This window comes from Cydia pomonella, chromosome 13 (assembly GCF_033807575.1).
Source record: "Cydia pomonella isolate Wapato2018A chromosome 13, ilCydPomo1, whole genome shotgun sequence".
Classification (NCBI taxonomy): Eukaryota; Metazoa; Arthropoda; class Insecta; order Lepidoptera; family Tortricidae; genus Cydia; species Cydia pomonella.
This window is the reverse complement of record NC_084715.1, coordinates 1,244,244-1,271,813: the sequence shown is the minus strand read 5'-3', so window position 1 is coordinate 1,271,813 and position 27,570 is coordinate 1,244,244. Positions and strand designations below refer to the sequence as shown.

Below are 27,570 nucleotides of genomic sequence, written 5' to 3'. Positions count from 1 at the left end.
TTAGGTTAGCTTAACTATTACGATTCGAAGAATGAGATACGATAACGATAAGTTCTGGTTTAGATAAGTTCTCATTTAGATATAGTTTGTATATCGTATAATTGACAGAAGCAGCTCGATTCGGGCAACCAATGTCACTCTGACGTTAGAATTGTCGTAGATTTTGGATCACAGCGGAATCGAAATAAAAGTCAATTTTGACATGTCGTTTAGTTATAGATCTTTTAAAGATCTTAAACGTGTCTTAATCCTTCTTCGAAACGGGCCGTTAGGCTTGCCACTGTGTCGTAAGCAGGAGGTCAAGGGTTCAAATCCTGGCAACAAAGGCAGTTATTTCTCTGATCATTGCTAGTACTTATTCGTGAGTTATGAATTAATTATATGAATTTAATTATTTATGGACCTATATTCTCTACTTATTACACAGTTGGGAAAAAAATATGGACCCTGGAGAGAAAGTAACTTAAAACTAAAAGTTTGCTCATTTCACTAAAAGGAATCAATCTTTTATTTTTTAAAAGAAAGAAAACTGCATGTGATTTATTTGCTTATCTCGCCCGGGAATTGAACCGCCAAAAAATAAACTTGTTTCACTAGTTAATACAGTGAATTTTAATTATTATTAATTAATACAGTTAATATTAAAAAAAATCCAAGAAGCATTTAGGTCTTACGCTCGTCTGTTGTACAAAATATTTAAAAAATCGAATATTTATTATACAAGTCTTGTATTTATAGACAGTCAAATTGTATAAATAAAATCTTTTGATACTATTTGTTTCTTTTTTTAAATAAATTAATGTTTCCTTTAAGTAAAATGAGCTAACTTTACTTAAGGCACTTTCCGTTTGAATCACCCTCCGGAACTCCAAAGAAATATTGACCATCCAGATTCTTATTCAAAATTCAAAAATTTATTCTGCAAGTAAGCCTCAAAGGGCTCTTTTACGAGTCAATACAACATTTATAGTAACATCATAGAGTGACATGAAAAATACATAACAATTTTTATAAATACAACAGCCATTATCTGGGTAAACATTACATTATAATAATCTTAAAATTATTTTTATTATTTGTTTTTTTCCTGTCCTTAAACCAGAAAAGACATTACTGTGTCACCAATATCCTCATTCTTAAGCACAGCTTTAGTATCTGTCATTATTATTGTCACCATCTGGCTCCAACGTCTGTCCTAAATCCTAAATCATGGCCGACAGCCCACAAAGACCGGCTTACTTAAATGAAAACAGAATGCCATATCTTCCTACGACATAACATCTCTTACGATCTTTCTCAAGAAGGAAACTTGGTGAAATGTCAGTAACAATATGGCGTATCGCCCTAGAAATTGGCCGGCGCTTAAGACCTTTTGAGCAGAACTAGTTGTGTATCGTGTTATTGCAATCCCATATATGCTAATTAATCTAGACCACAAGCACTTGTCCCCAGAGATTTGCATATTGTTACTAAAATGAAGATGCTAATTAGGATTAAGAGAGTGCTATTTGAGTGATCTGACGCTTTTGACTAAGCTATATTTCGACAGCATTCTCTGAAGGCTTAGCTAAGATGATATCTCGATTGCTTCCTCTGTGGTTTTTGAAGCTGGAGCAATGATTTTTTCAACACAGATTATTATTATTAATATCTGTGTCGGACTGTTTTGCTTTTTTGATATTTTTGTTTCTTATGGTGCTAGTGTACTTCAAATGTTACCAAAAACGACCTAATTTACTGGGCCACAAAGAGAAGCATGGTTCTCTTTGCGTTCTGGGCCGAGGCGTGTAATGGTATTTCTTTGACGGGTGATCGGTGATCACGTGATGCTTTAGAAAACAAAATGAAGTGTGAATTAAATGTCCAGACCTGTACTGTTCTATAGTGATTCAACCTTAATAAGTTATATTTCGACGGTTGGCATTATCTGTTGTTAATGCACACGGACAGACGGTTGTTGAAGAGTTCTGTTTGTAATCCTTTGCTTTTTTTTGCGAATATAAGATCAAATATATGGCTTTCTATACGATTTGTTAAAGTATAATGTAGGTATGACCACTTTCATTTTATAACACGATATTTAAATGACGAAAAACTAATCAAGTTAGTTTGGTACAAGGAAACATAAAAATGTGTTTAAGGATATTTAAAACAATATTATTAAATGAAATAATCATGTAAGTATGTAAATACGTACAATTAAAGATGCACAAAAATAATTACTGTTTGTTCAGTATAGTTCGTGTCATCCACGATGACGCGCAGATTTGTCAAATCTAAGCTTTAATAATATGACGTTATGAGTCAAGGCATGCGTCTTCGTGAATGACACGATCTATAAGTAAGTAAGGAAAGTTAAATACATCATAACTAAAGTTATGAACCACAAGATATAACAAAACAATCTTAATCATAATGGCATATATCTCAAAATCTTAAGTCGGGAACGACTGAACCTTTATATGTAGTTTTTACGAAAATAAAATTATTTTCAACAAATATTTTGCTGCGATCTTACGAGGTTGAATCAAAAGGTTCTTAGAAATAGAGCAAAAACGATCGAAAACATATATATTTTTAACTATTTTATAAAATATCCTTTTTTCACTTAACATTTTTTTCCATTGGACTTAAGGGACTTATTGCAAAAAATAATTAATAACAGTTTAGATGGCAGGAGTAAACAAAGATAATTGTCCAAAAATACGACATAATGACAACTTAAACACGCAAGCACTGGTGGCCTAGCGGTAAGAGCGTGCGACTCCAGAGGTCGCGGGTTCAAACCCCGGCTCGAAACATTAAGTTTTTCGGAACTTATGTACGAAATATCATTTGATATTTACCAGTCGCTTTTCGGTGAAGGAAAACATCGTGAGGAAACCGGACTAATCCCAATAAGGCCTAGTTTACCCTCTGGGTTGGAAGGTCAGATGGCAGTCGCTTTCGTAAAAACTAGTGCCTACGCCAGTTCTCGGGATTAGTTGCTAAGCGTACCCCAGGCTCCCGTGAGCCGTGGCAAAATGCCGGGACAACGCGAGGAAGAAGAGGAGAATGACAACATAAAATAAAATAAAACTATGCGTAAAGAGGTTTAATAAATTTGCAGTTTTAATATTCAGTCACCAAGACAATCATCAGTCATGTATGTAAAATGTATAATTGTTGGTGCAATAAAGAATATTTACTTACTTACTTACTTACTTACTTACTTACTTACTTACTTACTTACTTACTTACTTACTTACTTACTTACTTACTTACTTACTTACTTACTTACTTACTTACTTACTTACTTACTTACTTACTTACTTACTTACAATCGTCAAAGTCGTATCATAAATCAGATCAAAATTAGAACCAATCTCCGGGTTGAGTCTCAAATTATAAATTATCGTCTCAACGTTTCGATACCCTTGGTTGAAGAGTATTTTGGTTATAATAAATATCCGAAGGCAGATACAGTCGTTTCGTAAACGTACAAGTTAATTTCGGTTTTTCCGTTAACTCGTTTTTTCCTAAATTATTTGAGTAACTGCTTGGCGTTCCGGTGAAGAACGGTTTCACAAAAGAATCCACATATTCTTGGCCCAAGAAATCGTATATAGATTCGATTTTTTGTAAAGTGTCGGTTTCTTCAACTTCTCTCGTCTCGTAAATTGTGTCTTTGATTATTTCTAGCAAATCCTCATTTTCTCCCGATTCTTCGATGTTGTTGCATAGTTCGCTGATGAAAATATCTCTGCAATTGAATAAAATACATTTCAAGTAAACGCTATCATTAATACATTCAGTGCCAGTACCAGCAACGCGCTTATATTATAGCTATTTGTAATACTTAGAATACGAATAAGAAAGTTTTTATTGTCCACTGTGTAGGTATACTATATAGATGATCTGTACAAAAAATGGTATCAACAGCTGCCCTTTGCGAACATACAAAATAATTCTTAAAACTACTTATAAAGTACATATACACTACATTAACTAATTATTTACATTTTGTCGCCACATTGCATCGTCAAATAATTCTTTAATATTGTAGTACATTTTCTCAATCAGCCATTTCTTTAACCTATACTTAAAAATATTACCTTGCAACATTTTTAATTCGTTAGGTAGTTCATTAAAAAGACGTATTGTCGTTAAAAATGTGCTCTTGTAATACATTGTATTGTTAGCCATTGGACGCAGTAAATTAAATGTATATTGGGACCTTATATTTTCTTTTAACGAGTTTTTTGTAATAAAATAGTGTGGGTAATTTTTAACAAATAGACATAATTCCATTATACATTATACCGATAAGAGTGAGAAGACCCTTTTTTTAATACTTCGAAGCGAATGTTGGTAATGCAAGCGGTATATGGTGCGTATACATCTCTTCTGTAAAATAAAAGTAGACTATACATCGACAGAGTTTCCCCAGTAAATGATACCATATGTTAATAATGGATACACATTCCCGAAATAGGCATTTCTAACGATGTTTTCTGAACATGTTGCAGATAATATTGACAAAGCGTTCTGTCTTTTGAAGTGATTTTGCAGATTTTTTTACACATTAGCGACAGAAAGGAACAATGCCCCGGACAGCATCAACATTATTATTAGGGATTCAACGGCGGCCTTTCCACTGAGGCGGGCACGAGGGTAGATGAGAGGAATCAACTAAATATCCTACTGTACTTGTATTGTTTATTCTAAGATACTGGCATAAGCTGTGGTTACCTATAATTGGACAAACATCTACCCTTATTGTTATGTAAGCTACAGATTATTTTTTTCTGATGTATTGTCTGTTGGTGATCCTAAATAAATACATAAAATAACATTGATTGTAAATTGTAAACCCAGAGATGTGAATTATTTAAAATATTAGTATTTAAAATGCAAATATAAAATGCAAAATACCTGTTGTGTATTTTGTATTTAAATACCTTTTAAAGAAAACTATTTTATGTTTTATTTGAAATAGTTTTTGGGACCTATTTTATATTTTCAAAATACAAAATACTTTTTAGTAGGCATGTAGGTAAGAGTTACAATCTCTTCTAACGTTACATTCCTCGCAACTCTCTCTCTTTTAACTTGGAACTGTTGAATCTGTTTAGTATCATCGCATATAAACACAAGCGTAGCGGGTGGTTACAAAAGTGGAATCTTGAGCGTTGCGAGAGTTTCAAGGCACGAGAGTCGAACAAAGTTTTCTGCCTTGGTGTTTCACAAACGAGACGTTTTCACCAACCAACGAGAGGTAGATACTAGCTGTAAAACATTACAAATCTAAATTAATGCTTTTAAAAATTGGCCGTTGAAAACCATCACTTAAAACTCTTTAAAGTCCATTCTATCGATATACATGAGGAAACAACTCTAAATGTGTACACTCTAGAGAACTGTTTTCATAGAGTAATGAGAGCCTTTCCTATTAAGTAATACTGTACTACCGAGTAATACTGTTTAATTCAGTATAGGTATTTTTTATTCCGATTATAACAAAGTATTTGTATTTAAAAAATATATTTTGAAAATACCTATTTTTTATTTAGTATTTTAAATACAAATCCAAAAACTTGTGTATTTTGCATTTGAAGTAGTATAAGGGAGTATTTGTATTTTGTATTTAAATACTTTTTAAAAACAATTTTTTTATTTTTGAATAGGTCCAATGTACATAATTTAAATTATTAAGTAATTATCTTAAATTATAACTGATATGATATATTTTTCAGATTTCTGTGTAATCTGTAATTAGCATATTGTTTCTATTTCACAACTTATTTTATTACTCTAGCTGTAAGTTACCCTAAGAAATAAAATAAAATAAATATATGAATAAATTATCCGCTTCGCTGGATCACAGCCAATGCTATTGGTCGATTCTTCTCATCTCCATCATAGTGGAAAGCCTTCCATTATTTTAGGTTTATGTATACTTAACAATATTTATCAGGGCTAAAATAATTGCGTGATTTCTTATAGAGGTAAAATGGCAAGCCAGAAAACTTACTTGTAATATCTTTTCTCAAATGGGAAATGCAAAGCCAATATGTCTTCATAGTTGTGGATTGCTATTCGTTGTGTTATACTCCTGGTCTGAAAAAAAAAATCTACGTGTATACGTAAAGATTTGAGAGTATTTGCTAGATAGAAGGTCAAAAACGTTAGGGAACATGGCGTACTATTGGTCAGGCACGGATCGGATTCACAAACTAACTAGGGAAGGTCCGACTGAGTATGGTAAACAGTGTCATAACAGGTCATGGACTATTTAACAAACATCTTTTCGCAACAGGTGTCACAGACAGTCCCCTGTGCCGAGGTTGCATGGACTCAGAAGAAACAGCCTCTCACGTGGTGCTGGAATGCAGCGGAGTGACTCCATACAGGGCTAAACATCTCGGATCTCCGAGAGACCTCCCCGAGGTCCTACTCAACATCAAAGGTTTGATAGGATTCCTCGAGGAGCTGGGCTGGCAGGACTAGCCCACCCCCAACATATCACGCAAAATAGGCGCAAGTCGTCGAGTTGCGGAAAAATCGCCCGAATACAATACAATACAATACAATACATGGCATCCTTCCTATGGATATTACAAAAGTAAACGTTATGGTATGGAAATATTTTTCTAAGGCTTTCACCGTACAAATTTTAAGAGAAGAATTATTGTTTGATGACCTGTTTTTTCCGCTGAGTTTACTGAGCATGTACTCGTAAGGTTTTAAGCGACATTTTTCATCTAGCTCCAGCTTTGACGATGACCCGAGAAAATTCCTTAAGTCTTATAAGCTTTCACCTGTTAGTGTTTGTTCCTTTCGCATTTTCTGAAAGGTTAGCTGGAAGAGATCCCTATTAGGGATAAGTTCGCCTTTGTACAGAACTTTTTTTTTGTTTTGTCTGTTTTATGTTAACCTGTTTATGTACAATAAAGTGACATACATACATACATAAGCATTTTTATAGCGATTTTTATATTTTCATCCGAAAAAATTATTAAAATAAGTGATATTTGGTGCCGTCAACTGCTGATGAAGACCAGAATGGAACATCTAATATTTCGATTGTCAGAAAACGTACTATGGTCGTAAATAAAGTAAATGGCATTTTAAATGATTTTATTTATTTATTTAAACTTTATTGTACACATAAAGGAAAATGTACAAATGGCGAACTTAATGCCAAAAGGCATTCTCTACCAGTCAACCATTGGGTCAAACAGAGACATTTGTGTATTTTTGTGTGTTGATTTTATGATGTTTTCATTACAAACTTTTTACAAGCTTTTTTATAACTTGCAATGTACCTATGCATTTACGGGTCAAATCTTGCAAGTTTAATTTGATCCACTTTCCGACTTCCAAAGAAGCTGAAAATTTTCATACATTATGTAAGTCCGGTGACAATGCAAAACCATCGAGCTGATCTGATGATGGAGACAGGAGGTGGCCATAGGAACTCTAATATGATAAACCAACGCAAACTAATTTTGTTTGGGGTTTTAGAATTGTCTCGATGAGTATTAGTTGCCTGTGGAAATAATAGTACAATCAGCGATAAAAGATTGTACCAGAAATGAAATTTTTGACAAAAACTTTATTTAACTTTAGAGAATTCGAAGTTAACAATAAAACAAAGTCTACGTGGCGTGATTGGACAAAGTCTAATCGAGGCCATTAATGTTGTCTGAGTGTCAGTGTTTGGAAAGTAAAATTGTAGTACAGTCAGCATCAAAAGTAGCGGATCAAACAAGGTTTCAAAAGTATCTACCATTCTGTAACAGCTTACTAAAATGTGGTGGTTATATATGTAGAACACTTAAGACGGTAAAAGATATACTTTTGAATGTAAATTTAGGAAATTTATCTATATTTGGAAAAGTTATCCGGAATATCATATACTTTTGGTGCGTTGTTTCATTCGCTACTATTGATGCTGACTGTACAACCAAGTACGACTAAATCATTATTTGACTTTTTCTCCAGTTGTATTGTACAATCAGGTACTATTTTCTAGTCGAAATCTAGACTAGTACTGCCATATTACCGAGAGATAATCCTTTTTTTTTTAAGTAGCCACGCGTATACTTTACCTTAGTAATGTAAATCTTAGGTTTGCCCCTGAGCGTCTGCGGGACATTAGTAGTAAAGTACTTCAAGATGATACTCTCATGGTACGATTTGTCGGTAGCTTGCAACATTCCTGGTCCAATTGGTGTTTCTAGCGTGCCCGTGCATACGTAGCGTTCGTCTGGCAAGATCTGTAAATAGTTGTCCGTAGTATAATAAGTGTAAACAAATACAGATTGCTTATTTAGTTACCTGCAATAATATATATTTATTTTATTTATTTATTTATTTAAAATTTGAATCAGGCAACAAGGCCCATATTACAAATATCTTACAGACTAACATACATATACAATTTATAAAATTGCAACTAAACATTATTTAGGCGACAAAACGGCGTGGCGCCGTTGAATCGGCTGCTCTTGTGTCGGATTTAGCAGTTTGCCCCTGAACCTCCGAAACACGACACCTTTCGGCCAGCAGTCGGCGCATTCGATGGTCCCCTGCAGCGGTCAACAATGTACGGGCTGAATATGTAGGTCATACTGAGCAACTTAAGACATAACTTAAGCATATGGATCAACCCCAAATGTATGAAAAATTTATTTAGTTTAGTGCTATAAAACAATTCTGAAAGATTTTATTTAATTTAGATTTAACTACCCCAGTATAATGATTTTTTTTAAATCGTCAATGCTCTTTGAATGACCTTGAGTCTTCTTATGAGACCCGTTGTGAGCGACCACGTGTCTGTGCTATTCGTCATGACTGGAACTGGAAGATGCAGCATGGGAAGGTCGCAGACTAAATGGACTGACGATCTGGTTACAGGTGCGTGAAACCGTTGGTTGAGGGCAGCGAATTACCGTTCGTTGTGTATACCCTTGGTGGAGGCCTTTCTCCAACAGTGGACGTCTTTCGGCTGAGATGATGATGAAGCTGTATTTCGTACATCATGGTCATGTGAAAGTTGTGACGTCGCGTCATAAAAGCGAGGGTTTGAGTTAAAATAAAGTAGTGTTACATTGCTTGCTGTGTTATTTTATATGGAAAAATAAAAGTCGTCCATTTTTGTAAAAAACTGTGAAAATGTGATCTTTAAAGCTTAGACCAACTACCCTTTGATTATGCGGTCGTCTCAAAAATAGACGAATATACTGTAAGTTAGCTTGATGCGATCAAATTGATGAAAGTGGTTGATGATTATTAATGTCTTACATCTTGAATTACTTCTGGCTCTATCACCACTACCGCTACTGCGCCGTACTCGGAAAAGTTGCGGGAAAAAACTGAAAATAGAACACTTGAATGATTAAACTACTTCTACGGATTACATTCACCTGTTTTCAGTCACTCGCGTGACATGATTCGGAGAGCCTAGGTCTCCTTTCTCTAGCACTAACAGTGTCAGCAGTATTCACGACGGCTGTGATTCACGTGTGCCGCCAGCATGGAAGCCTGTGATCCTTCAGCAGAAGGCCAGTGAGTGTGCTGACAGTGTACTGGACATAGTGAGTTTGTGATGTTTGTCGCTACAAGTGTTAGGTGACCCAAACCCAAACATCATAACCACTAATTCCCGCCTACCGAGAACCTCCCCCAACCGGTTCTCTGCAGTACGCGAATCACGGCCGTCGTGAACGCCGCTCGCAATGCTAGTGCTTAAGAAAGGAGACCTAGGCTCTCCGAAACATGTCGCGCGACTGACTAAAATCACGTGAATGTAGTCCGTAGAATTAGTTTAATGTTAGTTTGTTTCACGACAGTTTAAATTCCACTTTAATGATAATTAGTGGTTATCATTGAATAGTAAACTCAATTACATGCTTAGGTGACATCCTAAGGCTAAGGTGATGATATTTGGATGACAAGTGTTGATGCGGGCTCTGGGGGCCAACTGCAACATGCGGGGATCTTTCTCTTTTTCTCTCACTAAAACGCAATTAGAGTGACAGAGAAAAATGTCCTCAATTGACGAACTTCGATTTCGCGGTTATAGCCCTGTTACTATCAATTTAGTTGATAAAATGAGTACTTAATAGATTGGGTATTCTAATCGCGGCAATGTCAATGCAGGCAAATTTGTCTTGAAAAATGTAGTAGGTACACGAGCGTATTTTTTTTTTCTTCATCAAATGTTGACTGCTGAAATTAAAAGTACCTAAATGCTGCTGTGTCGATGAAGACACAAGTAACAATCGTGTTTGTGTAGTCGTTTGTAAAAAGTGTACGGAATTTCCCATAGGCGAATTTGGCCGAACTGACCTTGATTCCCTTCTACTTACAGCTCTTGCACTTCGCTTCGATTTCACTACTAGACAAGTCCTCATACTTGTCGACTATGAATCGGTATTTCTGGAAGGTTCCGGCAAGATCTTTTCCGGTACGAGTGGCGCTGTTGCAGAATAGTAGCATCGCGTTTCTGTAGTAGCTACGAAATTGAATAAATAATTTAAAGGGAGTTCGGGACCCTATAGTTGGTAAAAGAAAGCGTTAGGGGCCGATTTTAGAATTTCGACCACTCGATTTGATGTATTTCTTTCAATACTATTTCCACTACTAAGCATTTCAATTCTACTAATAGAATTGAAAACGAGTGGTCAATACCACTACTTAGATTCCCAATTTATACCGCTTGTATTTCAAAAATAGCATTTCCACGGTTTTCACAGATTTTTGAGTAAAGTAATCGAGCGCTCGAAATTCAAAACTTGGCCCCTTGGTCGATCAAAACATGCTATTTTTTCTGAGAAATATTCTTGAATCTTTCGAGGTAAGTATTACCGAATCTTGCTCGCAATAATATGCCCTGTGAGGTCTGTGAGTGTGAATGTGATATCATGACATAATTAAAACCTAAATGAATTGTTAAATCTGAAAAGAATATATAATAAATTTGACGACCGGTTTGGCCTAGTGGGTAGTGACCCTGCCTATGAAGCCGATGGTCCCGGGTTCAAATCCTGGTAAGGGCATTTATTCGTGTGATGAACATGGATATTTGTTCCTGAGTTATGGGTGTTTTCTATGTATTTAAGTATTTTAAATATTTATATATTATATATATCGTTGTCTAAGTACCCTCAACACAAGCCTTATTGAGCTTACTGTGGGACTTAGTCAATTTGTGTAATAATGTCCTATAATATTTATTTATTTATTGTAAAATCTGAAAAGAATATATAATAATATATTTCGTTTTGCCCAGCAGCGGGCCACTAAATACGGTTAATAGAAAAAGGAAAACACTTACTCGTCCAACTGATAATCATCCATTGGCGTTTGAGTATGTTTTATTACTTCTTGGTTACAGTTTGGCTCCGGTTTCAATTTTGTGTCGTAGTCAGTAAAATCAATTAAATCCTCCATATTTGAGTTATTTAACACGTTCTCACTACACAAATATAAGGAAAATACTGAAGGATATTGTTTGTAAAGTACGCTTTAAGGAAAATAAAGTATCTACGTACATTTTATAATGTGCCCACAACGCTAAGCTAATGTTTAGAGAATTATGAATCTAATAACATTATATATGTGTCAAATTGCTATGCAAGATTGTAGGATCTTTATTGTAATAAATTATTTAAATAATAACTATACAGTGACTCATCATGTTATCAATAACACAATAAAAGTATTGAAAGAGACACATTATAAGAGAGGTATGGGCATTGTGAATGTCATCTCGCTTTGTGTGGTAGGGCACAGCACAGCGGATGTCATTCCAGATCTAGAGCAGAGCCCAACTGGGGAAGTACCTCCACCTTACAGAAAACCGCAGCCAAATAACACTAGACGCTTCTCATAGTGTTGTGTTCCTGCCGGTGAGTAAGGTTGCCAGAGCTGCGGAGTGTTATTAGGGTCGGCAACGCGCATGAAACTTCTCTGGAGTTGCAGGCGTACATAGGTTACGGAGACTGCTTACTATCAGGCGGGCCGTACGCTTGTTTGCCATCGACGTAGTATAAAAAAAAACAATTGTTTGTTTGCTGTATTGCATTGCGTTAAGACCAAAGTGAAAATCGTCTTTTCACACAAACGCAGTCCTCACTTTCTTCTCTGGATATTAACATTATTGCTAATATTTTGACACAATTTATTGTATGTTAACCACAGCTATTCCCATACGTTTGCGTTTTATCAAAGTTCGAAATATTTTAACATAACTATAATAAATTATTACCAAAAAGAGTTAGTCAAAATTTAAATAGTGCATATTATCTAATTAGTGCTAATGGTGCTCGGAGCGACTATAGCCTCGAGGCAGCGCCCGGCTGTGGCTAAGAATCTCGGTTCAGGAGTCGAAAATAGGTCCAATGAATCGTCCTGGCTCAATATGCCGTTAATGAGCTTTAGAGCTCGGTAGAGAGGTGAGTGGGAGTAAGGGTAGTTTACGAGGACGGAGATTGTGCCTTGAAACAGGCGGAACGTTGAAAGATAGTGGAACGTAGAAATGATGTCATTTTGTTATCATTAAATTGCTGAAGCCTACATGCTGAAGTGGGGCGCCCTAGGCGGCTCAGACACCCAATGCCCATGTGGGATGACTCCCCAAACAATGAAACACATGCTGTCCTGCCCAGCGTGCCCGCATGCCTGCTCGGAGCAGGACCTCCGTGATGCAACGGACAGGGTGATAAATGTCGCTACCTTTTGGTCCCGCACAGTTTGAAAGTCCGAAACCATCGACACGAGAAGAAGAAGATCATTAAATTACTTTATTGCACGCTACCAAAAAAGCTAATTACAGAGAAATAATTAGAGTATAACACAGCAGGAACAACAGGCGTACTTATCGCTAAACAGCGATCTCTTCCAGTCAAACTTCAGATAGCGAAACGGCAAAATAAATGGAAATTCTTGAACGCTGCTAGGAGAGCTACATAATATTCAATTAAATAAATTACTTCTGTCTTTGACTTTAATAACCCACTTCGTAATATCTACTCATCCCGGGGCAATAAGATACTCAAAGACTAATACATAGGAAAGATTGGTATTCCATATAAAGGAGTGTTTTTCCTAATTTTAAACCGGGTCGCAATGCTGCTGCGCTGCTTAGAATACGCTGCTAAGCGGACACATGCACACACATGACACGTGGCACACGACACATGAGTATTAATATTTGACGTGTACCATCGAAGTCGGTGCTTAAAATTAACGTAAATTTTTATATGTAACTGATCGCTAAACAGTTTGGAGGATTTAATAACTTTACTCGCCTTTAAAAGCCCTGTCTGTCGTAAACCTCGGCCAAAGGTCATATGTATTGTAAGGACTGACGTTTATTTAACATGGCTATTTGCACGTTACGTACAAATAGCCATACATTTGAAGTGCCCCTCCCTCGCTAAAATCGGCAGACTGTTTTGTACAGAAAATTACAGGCAAGACGTCTCCAGTATTTAACAACCTTCAAGCTTTTAGGAGCATAAAAAAATAACATGGTTTCACCTATCTATATGACATAACTTATCTTTGGGATGTTCTTAACGATACAATAGACATTTGCAACTTACGATAAAAGCACTTATATTACTGCGATTCGAGTCTTTAATCAGCTTCCAGATGAATTAAAAATGTTAGATGACATGGAATTTATGCGTAGTTTAAATAAATGGCTTATTAAGAATGAATTCTACTCTATAAAGGATTTCTTTGAATTATATTCGTCATGATACCGTATACTCTGTATAGATTGATATGATATGTGTTTAATGGAAATGTGTTTCTTACTTTTAAGTTAGTTTTAAGTGTAAATTGTATACCCGAATTGGGTTACCGTTGAAACTTACACATGTAATTAAATCTACCTCTAACCTCTGTAACACGGTTGTACAATAAAGAATTATCTTATCTTATCTTGCTTTTGTGGTAACTTGTTTAAATTCAAACAAACAATGAAAGTCATCTATTTAAATTAAGTAACTTTAAATTAATGTAAAATGTGGCTTTCCATTAGAGAAGGGTCCTTATGCTTCATTTGCAATAAGGACCCTTTTATCAGAATTTCTATTGGGATATCAGATGGAATGGTTCTTATTGCATAATGATTCTTCTGTCATGAAAAGCCCCAAATGACTTTGTACACCGAATCATAAATATAATAGGACATCATTACACAATTTTAACTAAGTCCCACAGTAAGCTCAATAGGGCTTGTGTTGAGGGTATTTAGACAACGATATTATATATACTTAAATACATGGAAAACACTCATGACTCAGGAACAAATATCCGAGCTCATCACATGAATAAATGCCCTTACCAGGATTTGAACCCGGGACCATCGGCTTCATAGGCAGGGTCACTACCCACAAGGCCAGACCGGTCGTCAAAATCATAGTCTTAATTATTAGCCTGTCTTTGAGTCAGTTGCTAATAATATGCTAATTTTACGGTGTAATAACAACTCCCTCAAGGCACCTTCAGACTTATTCACTCAAGTTGTTACGCGCAAATATAGCTTCACATTGATATCACGAGAGATGTGGTAATACGATGTGTACAGCCACGCAATATCCACCGTAGGCTCGAGTAAGTGTGAGGCCACACTGGTGCGTTGCTTTGAGTTGTGTTTTTTTCGTCACAGGCGTCCTCGCAACGTCTACGCTGCGTCGTTTTACATATATATTTTCATGACATGCCACATTAAATGCGTTGCGACGACGCAACGCAACGGAACGCACTAGTGTGGCCTGGCTCTTACCCGACAGATTTTCACGTATTCGTGAGGTCATAAGAAGCAAAAAATGTTAAGTATATGTCATTTGGTAAAATTTGGCAAAAAAATAGATGTACCGATAAATTTTGCGAGTTTGATTGTATTATGGGTACTAGGCGACGATATACATACGTATATAGATAAATACGTACTTTTATGTACATAGAAAACACTCACAACTCAGGAACAAAATATGTTTGTTCATCACACAAATAAATGCCCTTACCGGCATTCGAACCAGGAACCATCGTCAGGCACAAATCCTACTAAATGTATGAAAACTTTCACGGAATTGAGCCTGACCGCAGTCATATAATATGAGAATGACCCACCTATAACGTTAAAAAAATGGTCCATCTACAATACAAATAAGAAAAACCTCATGATACTCGGCACGTCTTTTATTTCACAAAGGCTTTCCTCGACTTTTCAAAAAGCTTCATTTATATTTGGACAATACGTGGAATAAATCGAAAATGTGCAATCCCAGTCAAACAAAGTGTTTCAAACAAGTTCCTGACTTCGCTCTATCTTTTTCAATGTGTAACTTACGTTTGAAAGTTTTGTACGTGACTTCCGTGCTTCGGAGTCTAAGCACTGTATAGGGGTAATACTATGAGCAATTAGATTGAATGAATGAGATTCTCGAGAGATTCATGGGAGAAGCGCAGTACATTAGATAGTATAGTAAACACCCTGCATGCCAGCTTGGACCCTTTGACTCAGTCCAGTGGCGCGCTGTGCGAATCGTTGACGATCCCAAACTCATAAGCGGTATTGAACCTTTAAGTCGGTCAAAAAGTTAATTAGCCCAAGTACATATATTTTCTAATCAGTGAAGATGTTTGTTACAAGCCTCCATCAGTTACCTATAGCTGAATTTTCAGCCACCAATCAACACTTGAAGCCAGTGAAGCGTGTTTAATCCGGAAAGGTACCCGGACTAAACCCGGACCCGGATAAACTCGTTACAACTTTTCCGTAAGTCGGGAGCCGATGCACGAAGGCAGATGCTGGAGTTCGTTTCGATGAGGAGATATATAATATCGAACAAGATTTAAACAGACATGTTTGATGCAGATTTTGTATTGCTTCTGATTGCACTCTCAACTATGTATATTATGGTAATTATCAAGACGATATAACGTACTCGATGGTCAAGATTTTATATAAGTCGTTTTTTCATATTATTTAAGAATTTTTCAGCAACCAATCAACGCTTAAAGTCAGTGAAGCGCGTGTAATCCGGAAAGAGACCCGGACTAAATCCGGACCTGGATAAACTCGTTACAAGTTGTCCGTAAGTCGAAAGCCGATGCAAGCGGACAGGGAACCCGAATCTAGTTTGTTACGGTTTATATTTCATTGAATGAAGCAATAAATGATTTATTGTGTATTTCGATTAAACCTTGGCAATCGCACACGCTGATTGTAAAATATTCAAAATGAAGAGAATGTCGTGCGTGAGATGCGCGCCAGTCACCAAGGCGATATTTAAGGTCTTATCAAAACCAGTTCCAAACTAAAATAAGTTCCTGGAGCGTCTGTTTCGAATGATATTGCGATGGGCAGATTTTATATTACTATGGTAAGGATTGATAGTTAGGCTAATTCGAACGTACACGACGATGTCAAACCGATGATGATCAAGATGAATCATTCGCGCGTTTATATCGCTCGGAGATGTCCGTACATGCATTAGCGTGAGCAAGACATACGCGCGGAAGAGAACAGAATTGAAACATTATTTAGACATCGTTTGATGTCAGGTTCAAATTCTAGATGGAAACAGAAGTTGACTTTGCCTAAATCCAACTTAGTATTGTTCCAAAAAAATGCTTACTTTATGGCAATAAAAGTTTACAATAAATTACCTGATGATATAAAAAACAAACCAACAACATTATTCAAAAAGTATTTAGATTATTACCTACACAAGCATTGTTTTTATAGTGTTAACGAGTTTCTGGACCATAGTGATTAGTTTTATAGTTTATTTGTTTGATTGTTCCTAGTTTTGATTTCGTAGGTATTTTGTGTAAACCAAAGATATAGATTTAAGAATTAGATATAAGTAAAAATATGTGTACACCGCCTTCACGGTAGAATATGAAAGCACTAATTCTAATTTAAGATCAAATCAATGTACCATACTCTGACAAATAAATACATTTCATTTCATTTCATTTCATTTCAGGTGTAAATTTGAATTGGCCTCAGTGTTGTATTACAACCTAAACACTGCTCGCAGTGTAAAAATTACCACTATTGTTTCCTCTTAAAATTTTACATTCTATAACATTACGTGTGTCTGTGAATAGTCTGTGACAATCAGCGCCCCTTCTCCCACCAACTTTGCACCTTATTTTATAAGTTTCGCTTCTATGTACAGTTCTATTCCATAACTATGTTTCAATTTTACTTGAGATATTTAAATGAATTCATTTTCGTTAATGAAACTTTGCATGGAAGCTAAGATTATTCCGCAGAAAGCTCGCTCCCAGGTACTTTGACTAATTAAATTGAAACATTTAAATAATGTATAAATGTAATAAGTCAAACTATTGCTAGAAATGCTAGAATATTACAGGAATGTTTAAATTGTGGTTGATTATTGTTTACTTTGTTATGTTTACTTTATAGGTTGGCAACGCATAAGTGGCTCCTCCGATGTTGCTTATGTCCATGGGCGGCGATGACTGCTTCCCATCAGGCGGCTCGTCTGCTCGTTTGCAGCCTATTACATAAAAAAAAAACTTTAACAATTTTAAATAACAGGTAAACGATATGACTTTATAAACAACAGGTAAATTAAGAAATTCGCAATTATTCAGTAGGTTGTTTATTAAAGTACATAAAGATTTATTGACCGAGCGTTAGCGAAGGTCTCCGCTTCAGCTTGGATAAACATGCTTTTATATTACCGAATGTTCTCTGCAGGTCGCATTTCTCAAGAGATTCTCGTGAAATTTTGTGAGTAGATTCATTAAATTTTTTGGAAGATGTACTAATAGTAGAAATTGACATAGTTCATATATATTTTATTAATGTAGGTCTAGTAACAAGCGCTTATGAATAATAGTACTTAAGTGCCAGTAGAGTATGACACTATATACCATTGTGAGTTCGCTGTGACAATGATCCAACGAAGTATTCATATTTTGACATATTTTATTTTTAACATAAACAATTGGACATCTTACACAAAACTAAGCCCAAGAAGGCTTGTGTTGTGGATGTTCAGACAACGATAAATATAATATAAAAATACTTAAAGACATAGAAAACATTCATGACTCAGGAACAAATATCTGTGTTCATGACACAAATAAATGTCCTTACCGGGATTCGAACCCGGGAACATCGGCTTCATAGGCAAGGCCACTCACTAGGCCAGACCGGTCGTCGGATTTCTTTAAGAAGTTTATCGCGACGTGTACTCACTGAGTCACTAGTACAAAATAAGATCTTAAGGATGACTCATGCTAGAGCGGTCAGAATCCGGGCCAAAGCGTATGACTCATGCTAGAACGGTCAGAGTCCGAGCCAAGGTGTAATGACTCATGCTAGAACGGTGAGAGTCCGGGCCAACGCGTATGACTGATGCTAGAACGGTCAGAGTCCGGGCCACGGCGTATGACTTATGCTAGAATGGTCAGAGTCCGGGCCAAGGCGTATGACTTATGCTAGAACGGTCAGAGTCCGAGCCAAGGCGTATGACTCATGCTAGAATGGTCAGAGTCCGGGCCAACGCGTATGACTCACGCTAGAACAGTCAGAGTCCGGGCCAAGGCGTGTGACTCATGCTAGAATGGTCAGAGTCCGGGCCAAGGCGTATGACTCCATTGGGGTTTCTTTGGCTAGGCCCCCTCGACTGTTTTAGCAAGATTAATCCTTATGAGTGCTAAATCCGTTAATATCATCATAAATTTAAGAGCTGCGCTCGTGTAGGTGTCTAGGTGAGGCAATCTCTAGGCATGTCCTTCTTTGGCCTCTTCCTTGACTGTCTGATACAACACGACGTCCACTTTCTCCTTCACTTGAACCACGTATGCCCTTCTTGGCTTTCCTCTATTACTCCTTCCTTCAACTCTCCTATAATGGTCTTGATGAATTCATCGTGTCATAACAGGTGCCCCAACATGTCCTCCTCTTCTAGCTTTGATGGTTCTCAATATTAGACACCGTTTTTCTCGAACTCTATTTAAGACCTCGTTGGTTACTAAAGCTATTGAACTGTTATTACTTCGTATAGAACCAGCACAGAAAACCAATATATTGCGCCATGAGTTGTTGTTATTTTTATGACAAACCATAGAAGCGGAGCGTGAATCTCGCGACCTAAACGCATAAACGTTTTGGTCGCGTGGTGTATAGTAGGTTGCGCCCTTCCCTTCTCTAGCTTCTCTTTTTTATTGGAGAAAGGCAAGCATTTGACCATAATCTCACCTGATGGTAAGTGCCGTTGAGTTTAGGATGAAACATGCTTACTTAAAAGATGTCTATTAACTCTCGATTTAAAAAGATCCAAGTTATAGCGGACTGAGAATAGATTTGCGGGAAGTACATTCCACTCCTAAGCCGTTCGCAAGATAAAGCTGGATGTAGTATTTAGTGTGAATGGCAGAGTAACGACGTAAGGCTAAAACGCAAGTCCACGTCTAGTCCCACGTGGCAGAACGGAGATGGGGGGATTAGATTATGTAATCCCATCGCACACTCCCCGAAATGTATCCTGTAGAATCTGTGTAGAATACCGATAAACAGGCCACCTTTCTACGGTGTTCTAGGCTTTTCAGTCTAGCCTCTACCAATCCCGCATCTCCTCCTTCAATCTAAGGCAGCTAGCTGATACTTGGCAGATCTATAATAATAATAACTCAATAGCTAAAGCAGGAATTTGCTTTTCTTGTTATACTTAGCACACAAAGGCTAATTACTCTTGATAAATTACACCCAGTACAAAAAACAACGGAAAGAATACTTAATTACTATTTTGCCTCTAAAGAGAAACAAACATACATAATAAATCTAGCAAATGCAAGAAACCGCAGAAAAAACTATTAAGTTAACTTTCTTGGTAATCAATTTGAGTGTTTAATTCGGTCGGAGACACATGCATAATAAATCTCGGACACTGTATACGTTTCAAGGAAAATAGACCTTATTTTTTGCGCTTGTAAGTCAATGTTGATGTAATCTCCAAGTTATGCGGCATTATTTTGGCATAATACGACTGCAAAGAGTTTTCTTTACTTTGGCTGTTAAAATAGTAATGAATTTTCCATTTCTAATGCTCTGAAAGAGGGTCGTTGTTGTTCTTAAAAGTGTACAGAGAGTTATACATTTTTGCACAAGAGCATTTTATTGTCTAAGTACGATTTATTTATTTTTTCATAAGATTTGGTTTTAAATGGATTTCTTATAGAATTTCCAATCTGATATTTAACTCCCCATTCCATAAATAATGGTTCCATAAAAATTTACTTAAATGGTTAATTGAAAGTATCTTCAAGAAATGGTTTTCAAATTATACTTAGACATGTTTTAAAAAACAAATGAATTTTACTTTTCTCGTATTCTAAATGAAAAGTGAAGTGTTTAACTCGGGTGAGAATTTCAGCCTCGGACTATTGGTGCTCGCACGCAAGTAAATTCACACGAGCTTGCAAAAACGGATTGAATGACGGAATGATAATATTTGGGTGTGTGTCATACACACCCAAATATTATTGTATGTGTATGAATCACTAAATACGTACATACAGATTGATTCAATATTATGTATTTAATAATCGTGTTTGTAGACAATATTGTGTTGTCTCCACAATATATGTCCGTATTCGATCTATTTACATTTTAGAAACTGCTAACCCACCATTTTTTCCAAATATTGCAGCCGGTCACAATCTATAAGTATAAGTGCTTTTGGTAGTGATGTTCCACTATATGGCTGTGACATATTTTGAGATAATCAAATTCAAAAAATATTTAGCTGGTATACCACAAGGGAAATTTTACATGTCAATTTGTTTTACGAGCAATAAAAATAAATCATTAAAATTATGACTATTAGTGTCTCTGTGAGCTGTAAACCTTGCGGTCTCCCATGACTTCATTATTTTGAAAGAATTCAAAAAACTAAATCGGCAGAATATGTATACCAACTTGTTCACAAAATTTCACGAGAAACGATTGAAAATTTCGACCAGTTCCGACAAAGATGCGGACCTTCGCTTCTATAAATAAAAATTCAATAAAATAATAGTTAATTAGGACTTAGTGAAATGATAGAGTCGCTTAATATCGAATCTACTACATTTAATAACATTTTGTACTGCTGGACAATCGATTTTTCCTAATATTCCCGGATGCCTGAAATATTCCCACCCAGGATTATTCCCATTAAAGGCACGTCACTAGACGCTTACGGATCCACTCCGATCCAGTATATTTCGGATATAGGCGGTTTAAGTCGCTAGAATCCGGATCGGAAAGGACTAAAAAGATTTATGCAGAGCCCGCATTTTGCGCCATTTGCAAACGATTTGGGTATTTATTTTGATGACAATAGCTGATTGTGAAAATGTAAATGAATACTTTTTTATTTATTTGACTTATTAAAACCTCAAACACACTTATTTAATAACAAACTTAGAATAAAATGTAACCTAAATTTGAAACTACCTACAAAACAAAATAAAATTAATATCTAAAAAACAAAACATGAGTGATCTAGCCCAAAATGTTTATATTAAGCTAGATCAGCCTGGTCTGATCCCTGTGGAAGGCTGGCTGTATTTCTCCTTTGGATCGCTATGCCGATCCGTCAGGCAAGGAATAAGCCAGCCCTACGGGGAGCGTGACATCAATGATTTATAATGACATTTTACAATATAAATGATTAAACAGACTCAAAGTTACTTGGGACGTGTTTCGATTTTACCGTATGTGATTTACGTAAATGTACCTATTTAATATGACTTGATACACTTCTAGTAGCAATACTTGTACCTACCTATTACATAGTTCCAATAGTTAATATCGCACTGATAGTTATCGTAATTTTTTGACTAGGTCTTTGTCCAGCACTGTGTTTCCTTCTGACTCATTATGGATGATGATTTTTATTTCAATATACCTGAAACGAATCAAAATTCTAAAGAAAATAGACACGTTTACGTTCGTTTAAGTTCTATCAAAAGTCAAAAGTCAAAATATTCTTTATTCAAATAGGCCTAGCAACAAGCACTTTTAAATCGTCAAATTTTACAAATATTATCTTAATCTAAATATCAGAGCAATTTATTGATGCAGTTATTATTGTTCTAAAAAAACATTTATTACACTATTTTAGAATCACACAGTATTTTCCGCTAAAATGTATGATTTAACGAATCCACCTCCAATTTACGTGCAGTAGTTTTAGTAAAGTTTCCGCCCTGCTTCCAAAAAGTCGAATGTCACTGTGAAATTCGTATTGCGCAAGGTCGTTTTGATTTAACGGGATTTCAAATTCCAACCTACAAAGTTATCAAAGGAAAAACTATTCATCGTAAAATTCATGAGCATCACGAGTAAGTACCAACTCGTTTAGTTTTTAGCTTGTGCGGAAATTTATGAATACCTGCTTGTTTATTTTCAAATGGTCGTTTGTTGCTGAATTTGGCTGTGCAAAATGCAGTTTTAGGTTAAGGGTGTGAACGTTGATTGTCAAATGGAGATGGAAAGTGGTAAAGTTTGAAACGGTAATTAAGTAATGTGTTAATTTTAGTGCTTAATCGTCTGGGTTTCCAGTCGTCGCGTTGGAAGAAGACTTATAATCTTATAGTATTAGTATAGTATTATATAACAAGATGGAGTAGGAATCATATACTGAAAGTCCCCCAAGACCCCCTCCTTCTACTACTTCTTCACATCACTACTGAAGGCAGCAGTATTTTTAATATACTCTTTACCGTCTCCATGTTTATGTATATTGTGTCTTATCTGAATAAAATTAGGATTATTAAAAAAAAAATAACAATATCTAGATCTACAACAAGTCAGTTTTTTTTTTTTGATTGCCCATTTTGTGTCCCATTGCTGGCCAAAAGGCCTCCCCTTTCGCCATTCATCACGGTGTGGTTCATGTTCCCGCCAGTCGCTGCAAAATACGTCGAGGTCGGGTCGTCCTGCCATTTTTAGGGTTTCGTAGTCACCTAGAAACCCATATAGTTTCGCCATGTCCGTCTGCCCGTCCGTCTGCGGATTTGCTCCGTGGTCGTTAGTGCTAGAAAGCTGCAATTTTGCAGGGATACATGAATCATGTATGACATCAGAACGGTGAAATAAAAAGTTGTTTTTTTTTTTAAGGTAATTCCCATACAAACTTTTTTTTTTAATTTTCGTTTTAATCCAGTGGTTTGGGGTATCGTTGGATAGATCGTTCAAAACCAATAAGGGTCTTCAAAAACCATTTTTTGTTAACGTTAATATTTTCGGAAATAATCGCTCCGAAAAAAAGTGTCAAAGTGTCTAACTTTAGAACCATGGGTCCAAAAATATAAAAAAAAATATCGTGAAACAAAACTTAAAATACTTTAAATGAAAACTATACCAAACATAATCGGTTCCTTTTTTGAGTTATTGCAAAAAATCTTCTCTTCTTAGTACAAAGACGTACAATGCGCTCCGAAGATACTTCCTTAGTCCCTTTATGCTTGTAGTATACATGATACTTAATTTGGTCCCCGCCCCCGTTTGGTCTATTTTGACAGAATAGTAACTACGTTCCTCCTGTCCTACAACTAATCCTACACCAAGCATGGCCCGACATGCTCTTAGCTGTTTTAATTTGCCTCAGCCCCAGCTAACCAGCGGTGTCTATTCGGTAGCCAAATGGGACCACCGATCCAAGACCTAACTATACTCCATGAACAGTTAGGTAGGTTGGACAGGTAGTAAGATGCAAATCTGAGAAAGAGATCGTAAAGCAATAACATTATTTCTACCAGTGTGCTCCTATTGGGAGCGTGCACGACTGTCACGCAACCTAGTGTCCGCAAGTCTAGGGGAAAACGTCAATTTACTACATCTTATAAAACTACTCCAAAACTAAAAACTACAGAACGGATTTTCATACGACTTTCATCTATCAATAGAATGATTCTTGAGGAAGGCTTAAGTATATAACTTGTTAAGGTTTTGTGTAAATTGTTTGAAATATAACGATGTTGTCGGAAAAAATCACGCTGGCTAGGAGCTCTAATCGAAAACGCTGCCTAATCCGTTTGAGATATAACAACACAATGTATGGTGGGGTTGTTTCTCATTCATAGGTCTACAAAAAAGTCCGCGATGTTAAATGTCTATCTTTTAAGGATAACTTACTATATCCATTCTTAACTTCTAGAAAAAGATCACGTAATATGTGGCATTTGCAAAGCTATTTACATGGATACATTATTAACAATTATCATAATAAATACGTTAGTTATATTAAGCATTTCATGCAGATTACAATGGTCCCTTACACCATTCAATTTAAATGAATATTTCAGGAGTAATCGTAAATCAAAGTTTCATTTCGAGCCATATAATTGTACGAAATGTTAAAGGCGCTATCCGCAGTTAGTTCAAATTTTTACCACCTTATGCGCTGGGATCGCTTTACTTACCCCCACCATGCACTTCGCACGGTCCCAATTCCGTCCTTATGTATTAACTAGCTTTTATCCACAACTTTGTCTGATAAGATGATGATTAAAAAAAAATCTTTTGATCTCCCTCGGGTTTCAAACTATCTTAACACCAAATTGAAGCATGAAGAGGTTCTGCTTGTGAACTAAAGGTACCTGAATCAAGCAATGCATGCATGAATATTTTATTAATTTGAAAGTATGAACTGTACCATGTTTATATATTTTTGAAATTGCTATGTACGTTAAATTAATTTTAATAGTGCACGGCAGCGACACAAAATCTCATATTAGCAATTAACAACAGCCTTGCGTGCAAAAAGTGTTTATGGCATGGCATCCAAATTGTTTAATAAATTACTCAATTCAATCTATTTAGGAAACACTTGTTGGAATTTTGGTACATAATGATTTTTACTCCTCAAAAGAATATTTCGACCATATGCCGCATATTAATTAAATTAATATTATGTAATATAAATTAGATTTATTTTATTTATGAATATAAGATTTACGTGCCCATTAGCTGCCTAAATACACTGTTCTTTGAAATGTATTTGACAACATCCACTTGACTGTATTCTAACAAATAAATGATTTGATATTTAAAGAGGTAACAGACAAACAGACATACTGAGTTATTTTCGCATTTATAACATTAGTAGGGATCGTCAATAATAATATGATGAATTCTAATATCACTTTGGCTATTTGTTATATCGCTTTAATTTTAACATCTGTACAGAAATACGCAACAATAAACAAAATAATTAGAATTACAGACATAATATAGTTTATTTTCCTACCGTATCTTTATTCATTCCTCAACCAAGCTATTATTACCCAGGACCATTTTCCTCTGTGTTAATTATTTTGATAAATAAATGTTAAGGAAAGAAAATATTTATTTTACGGATCGTTTAACACACACAAGGCGATATTTACTAAACTATATACTTCTATTATTGTTTTGTAGGTAGTTGTTTTATGAAACCTTTATTTTATTAAGATAGAATTATCAAATTACGCTCGTGTGGCTCAAGCTATTTTTGGATCGATTCTAATGTAGCATTTTTTATGGCTTTTTAACTGGTTTTGATGTGACCTTCACGATCGTCGCATTCACGCACTATAGTTCGTGCCATCCATGATGACGCGCAGATTTGTCAACTCTAACATTTATTAACATGACCTTACGAGTCTTCCTGAATACACGATGTCGATATTTCCTAGCCCAGCGAATTGGTATCGCTATACAGAAGGCTTACTGCGAATCACGTTCGACGTGTTGCCTCTCTGCCGCACTTGTAAATTTGTACGTAAGTGTGACAGGGAGGCAACACGTCGAACGTGGTTTGCGGTAGGCGTTCAGCGCGGCAATGCCACCAGCTTTTTTTATGATATCGGAGACAAACGAGCAGACGGATCAACTGAAGGTAAGCGATACCCATGGACGACGACGAGGTGTCCCTGCAACACCAGAAAGGGTTGGATGCGTTCGCTGTCCGTTGGATGCGGTCCAGAGGAAGAAGCGGGTACTGGGCAGCCCTGCCCATATGCGATAACAGTATTCCTGGGCGAGCCTACCAAATCATTTAATCCCGAGTTGGCCCCCACTTTTTACTTGTAAATATGCGTAAAAATATTTCTCGTGAGTAATTTAGTGTTAATCATTTTCGTTATAAATAAAAATAATATTGATATTAAACTTAATTTTACCATAAAATACCTACTTAATGTAAAGTAAATTCCGGGTCTCTATTTTTTTTCCCTAAAATTTTTAATCATAATGGCATTTTTGTTAGTCATAATTTTCTTTTTCCCAGAAACGCGTAACTTATCAGGATTACCATAAAACAAACCTAACCTAACCTGAGAAACTCCTGAGAAAACAACGGTTTCAGAATTATGACTAATGATAATCTGACAATCATTACATTATGACTTTCAATAATTATGTCAAACAAATGGTTCCGGTAAAATTCCACCCCACGTCCTTAAACCCTTATTCAATGTAGACTCCTCCACGTATCCAGGCCTAAGACACTGATCTCGCTTGACTAATGATTTCCTCTAACCTGTGATTGATTACCAGTTAAGCCTTCTTACTCATTTTTTTTGGGGATTTCCTTGTTGGTCTATATGGCTTAGAAGCCACTGCGATTAATTTCTTGCGGTTTCAAGAAGCATGCCGTACGTACACTTTTTGCGGTACTAAAACAACAAAAATTAATTGCATTGCGTTCTAAACATTAAAACAGACAGGCAAATCCGACGATCGGTCTGGCCTAGTTGGTAGTAACCCTGCCTATGAAGCCGAAGGTCCTGGGTTCGAATCCCGGTAAGGGCATGTATGTATGTATGTAAGTATCCAACGATACCAACACCATTACCTTAAAGCGAAAAATCCATGCCAAATTGCAGCTTTCTAGCACCAACGATCGCGAAGCAAAGCTGCGGACGGACGGGCAGACGGACATGGCGAAACTATAAGGGTATAGTTGGCTACGGAACCCTAAATTTGAGAGCAGAACTTTGATTACGGTATGTGACGGTGGCTAGGTACCTTTTTTAGGGTTCCGGAGTCAACTAGGAACCCTTATAGTTTCGCCATGTCCTTCTGTCTGTCTGTCTGTCTGTCTATCTGTCTGTCCGAGGCTTTGCTCCGTGGTCGTTAGTGCTAGAAAGCTGAAATTTGGCATGGATATATAAATCAATAAAGCCGACAAAGTCGTACAATAAAATCTAAAAATTTAATGTTTTTTAGGGTACTTCCCCTACACGTAAAGTGGGGGTGAAATTTTTTTTTCGCTTCAACCCTAGAGTGTGGGATATCGTTGGAAAGGTCTTTCAAAACTAATAGGGGTTTTCAAGAAACATTTTTTGATAAAGTGAATATATTCGGAAATAATCGCTCCGAAAGAAAAAAAATGTGCCCCCCCCCCTAACTAACCTAACTTTTGAACCATAGGTCCAAAAAATATGAAAAAAATCGTGGAGGTAGAGCTTAAGAAAGACATTAAATGAAAACTATAGCGGACATGATCAGTTTAGCTGTTTTTGAGTTATCGCAAAAGGTTTTCCCTTCAT

The 27,570-nt window shown here is 36.2% G+C and overlaps 1 protein-coding gene across 1 annotated transcript; it reads right to left on the bottom strand.

Annotated features, from left to right (window-relative positions):
• Positions 1 to 1,129: 1,129 nt before the first annotated feature.
• LOC133523959 (uncharacterized) lies at positions 1,130 to 12,310 on the bottom strand. Its single transcript, XM_061859691.1, has 6 exons — positions 11,324 to 12,310; positions 10,356 to 10,501; positions 9,289 to 9,359; positions 8,094 to 8,261; positions 6,014 to 6,099; positions 1,130 to 3,742 (listed from the first exon to the last, which is right to left on the bottom strand). The coding sequence occupies exons 1-6, from the start codon at positions 11,437 to 11,439 to the stop codon at positions 3,400 to 3,402; spliced, it is 930 nt and encodes a 309-aa protein (XP_061715675.1). The 5' UTR covers positions 11,440 to 12,310; the 3' UTR covers positions 1,130 to 3,399.
• Positions 12,311 to 27,570: the final 15,260 nt, after the last annotated feature.